General features: G+C 45.5%; 1 protein-coding gene across 1 annotated transcript in view; it reads left to right on the top strand.

Annotated features, from left to right (window-relative positions):
* CUNH1orf50 (chromosome unknown C1orf50 homolog) overlaps positions 1–991 on the top strand; it is a 7,064-nt gene extending 6,073 nt beyond the window's left edge. The window contains exon 5 of the mRNA XM_012810861.2: positions 483–991. Within this exon, the coding sequence (XP_012666315.1) occupies positions 483–668 (186 nt within the window). The 3' untranslated portion in view covers positions 669–991. The remainder of the gene's footprint in view (positions 1–482) is intronic.
* Positions 992–3,204: the final 2,213 nt, after the last annotated feature.

Genomic DNA, 3,204 nt, shown 5'->3' with positions numbered 1-3,204 from the left:
AAAAAAAAAAAAAAAAGAAAAAGAAACTCTTGGCATGTGTGTGCAAAAATGTAGATTTGTGGACTGGTGAATGGCTTCCTAGAAAATTGGGTTGATATGTACCCAGACATAACTCTAAAAAATATGCATAGGCTTAAATTGTTTTGTTTACACAACAACTATGAGAATGACATGAAGGCCGTGTTGGCCAATTGGATGAGAATACTTCAAATTGTATATGGAAACAACACATTGTACCCCATGATAGTATTAATGTGCACAATTATGATTTAATAAATTAAAAAAAATAACAAAAAAATTGTTTTGTTCATTATCTCTGTTAAGGGAGGGATCTGATAGGTAGTATAACTGCTTTCAGAGGATGGATCTGACAAGAGTGAAGTGAAAGGCCAGAAAAGAAAGAAATTATGGCATAAACAGGAAATAAACTCAGTTTGTTTACAACCTGTGCTAACCAGAGCTTACTCCTTTGCCTCCTCTAGGAGTGGGGAACACGTTGTCCACATGACTTCTGTGGTGCCTATAAGCTACAACGTGACTTATCCTGGACTCCGTATGAGGACATTGAAAAGCAAGATGCTAAAATCAGCATGATGGACAACTTGCTGAGCCAGTCAGTGGCCCTGCCTCCATTCACTGAACCTAACTTCCAGGGACTGACCCACTAAGTGAGTGCTGATGGCCAGTTCTCACAACAAGGACCTGATTGCCACCTCCTTGTTGCCTTGATGGGAGGTGTTCTGAGAATTGAGGGTGTTTAGGTGAATCACAAACTTCTTGGAAAGAGACTCTATGTAACTATGAATGCCGCTGTTACTACTTTCAGTTGGAATGATAATAAATCATGTCAGTCTCTTTTGGGGTCTTGATAGGCACCAGATCCCCACCCTGTCAGCTTCACAGGATTGGCCATTGTATTTTCCTCCTTCAGCTCCATTTGTTCTTAAGTTAAAGCATTAGAGAAAGGAGAGTTTCTTCTTCCCACAAAAAGGCTATTGGATCATTTTCTTCTTCTTTCTTTTTTTTTTTTTTTGAAAGACAGAGTTTCACTATGAGTTTCTCTCAACTCAGGGTAGAGAGCCATATTTGGCATCATAGCTGACAGCAACATCAAACTCCTGGGTTCAGGTGATCCCAAGTAGTTGGGACACAGGTGCCCACCATAACACCTGGCTAGTTTTTCCATTTTAGTAGAGATGGGGGTCTCGCTTTTACTCAGGCTGGTCTTGAACTCCTGAGCTCAAGCAATCCACCCACCTCAGCCTCCCAGAGTGCTAGGATTACAGGCATGAGCCACAGCACTTGGCCCTGCTGAATAATTTTCTTTTTTTTGAGACAGAGCCTCAAGCTGTCCCCTGGGTAGAGTGCCATGGCATCACAGCTCACAGCAACCTTCAACTCCTAGGCTCAAGCGAGTCTCCTCCCTCCGCCTCCCAAGTAGCTGGGACTACAAGCACCCGCCACAATGCCTGGCTAGAGGCATTTTTACAGTTGGTGCAACTCCAGCTTCATATTCATCTGGGAGCAAGAATATTGGATAATAGAAGATGATTTTTAAAAAAACTTGGTTTAGATAGACCAGTGTGTGTGATTCTGGAATTTGTGCTATTGATGGTCTGGCCCCCTTTTTGTCTTTTTTCCTCTCTAGAGTGGAGACTCTCGGGCAGTAGCAAAGGCCAGATGTGGGAAGGGTCTATCTCAAAACTCAACAAAAACTCAACAGAACTTTAGACCTGGGAGAGATGTTGGAGGCTGCCACTAACCATTATATGAATCCACTCTGTAGTCTGCCTGATCTCAAGCTTAGCCACTTGGAGCTGAGCAAGCCCATTTATTTTATTTATTTATTTATTTTTGAGACAGAGTCTCTATGTCACCCTCGGTAGAGTGCCATGGTGTCACAGTTCACAGCAACCCCCAAATTCTTGGTGTTAAGCGATTTTCTTGCCTCAGCTACTCCCAAGTACCTGGGACTACAGGCACCCACCACAATACCCCACTATTTTTTTGAGACAGAGTCTCAACTTTGTCGCCCTTGGTAGAGTGCTGTGGCATCACAGCTCACAGCAACCTCCAGCTCTTGGGCTAGGGGTTCTCTTGCCTAAGCCTCCTGAGTTGCTGGGACTACAGGCACCCGCCACAATGCCTGGCTATTTTTGTTGCAGTTGCCACTGCTGTTTTAGCTGGCTGGGGCCGGGTTTGAACCCATCACCCTTCGTATATGGGGCTGGCACCCTACCCACATAGCCACAGGCACCGTCCTCTGCTATTTTTTGATTGCAGTTATTGTTTAGCAGGCCCCAGCTAAGCTCGAACCCACCAGCCTTGGTGCAAGTGGCTGGTGTCTGTAGCTCAGTGAGTAGGGCACCAGCCACATACACCAAAGCTAGTGGGTTTGAGCCCAGCCTTGGCCTGCTAAACTGACAACTGCAACCAAAAAATCCTTGATCCATTTGTTCTTTCCATACCACGGAGCAAGTCTTCTCAGCTCTGCCTTGAGAACATCCTAAGCATGACTGCTGCTCACCACCTCCACTCCTTGCTCAGGCTGGTCTCGAACTCATAAGCTCCACCCACCTCAGCCTCCCAGAGTGCTAGGATTACAGTTGTGAGCCACTGCGCCCAGCCACAAGGACAGTTTTGATGGGTTCTTTACTTCAGGGTTGAAACCTGTAAGGCTTCAAGTTTTTGGTCAGGGCTGGGTTCTCATCTAAAGGCCTGAGTGGAAAGGATCTGCTATTGTTAGCAGAATTTGAGTTCCTTAAGGGTTATTGGCTTGGTGGGCTTCATATATTAGGTGTTAGCTGGAGGTTACCCTCAGTACCTTGTCATAAGTCTGCAATACATGCCTGCTTCATCAAAGCAAATAAGAGTGATAGCAGGATGCAAGTTATAGTCTCAGGTAGTCTAATCATAAAAGTGACATCTTTTCACCTTTGCTGTGTTCTGTTGGTTAGAATCCAGTCACTAGGCTAGCCCATACTCACAGAAGGGAGTCACACAAAGGCACGACTACCAGAAGGCACGCATCATTGAATCATTGAATGGATCTTAGAATCTGTCTGCCACAGTGCTCAGTTAAGAGGGAGGAAGGGAAATCCTGGGTAAAGGAGGCAGTATTACAAAGTGGGTAAGCGGCTCAGCGCCTGTGGCTCAAGCGGCTAAGGCGCCAGCCACATACACCTAAGGTGGCGGGTTCGAATC

Source organism: Otolemur garnettii, unplaced genomic scaffold (assembly GCF_000181295.1).
Source record: "Otolemur garnettii isolate 467f Iridium unplaced genomic scaffold, OtoGar3 scaffold00144, whole genome shotgun sequence".
In the NCBI taxonomy this organism is placed as follows: Eukaryota; Metazoa; Chordata; class Mammalia; order Primates; family Galagidae; genus Otolemur; species Otolemur garnettii.
Note: the sequence above shows the minus strand (reverse complement) of the source record. Positions and strands in the feature narration are given on the sequence as shown.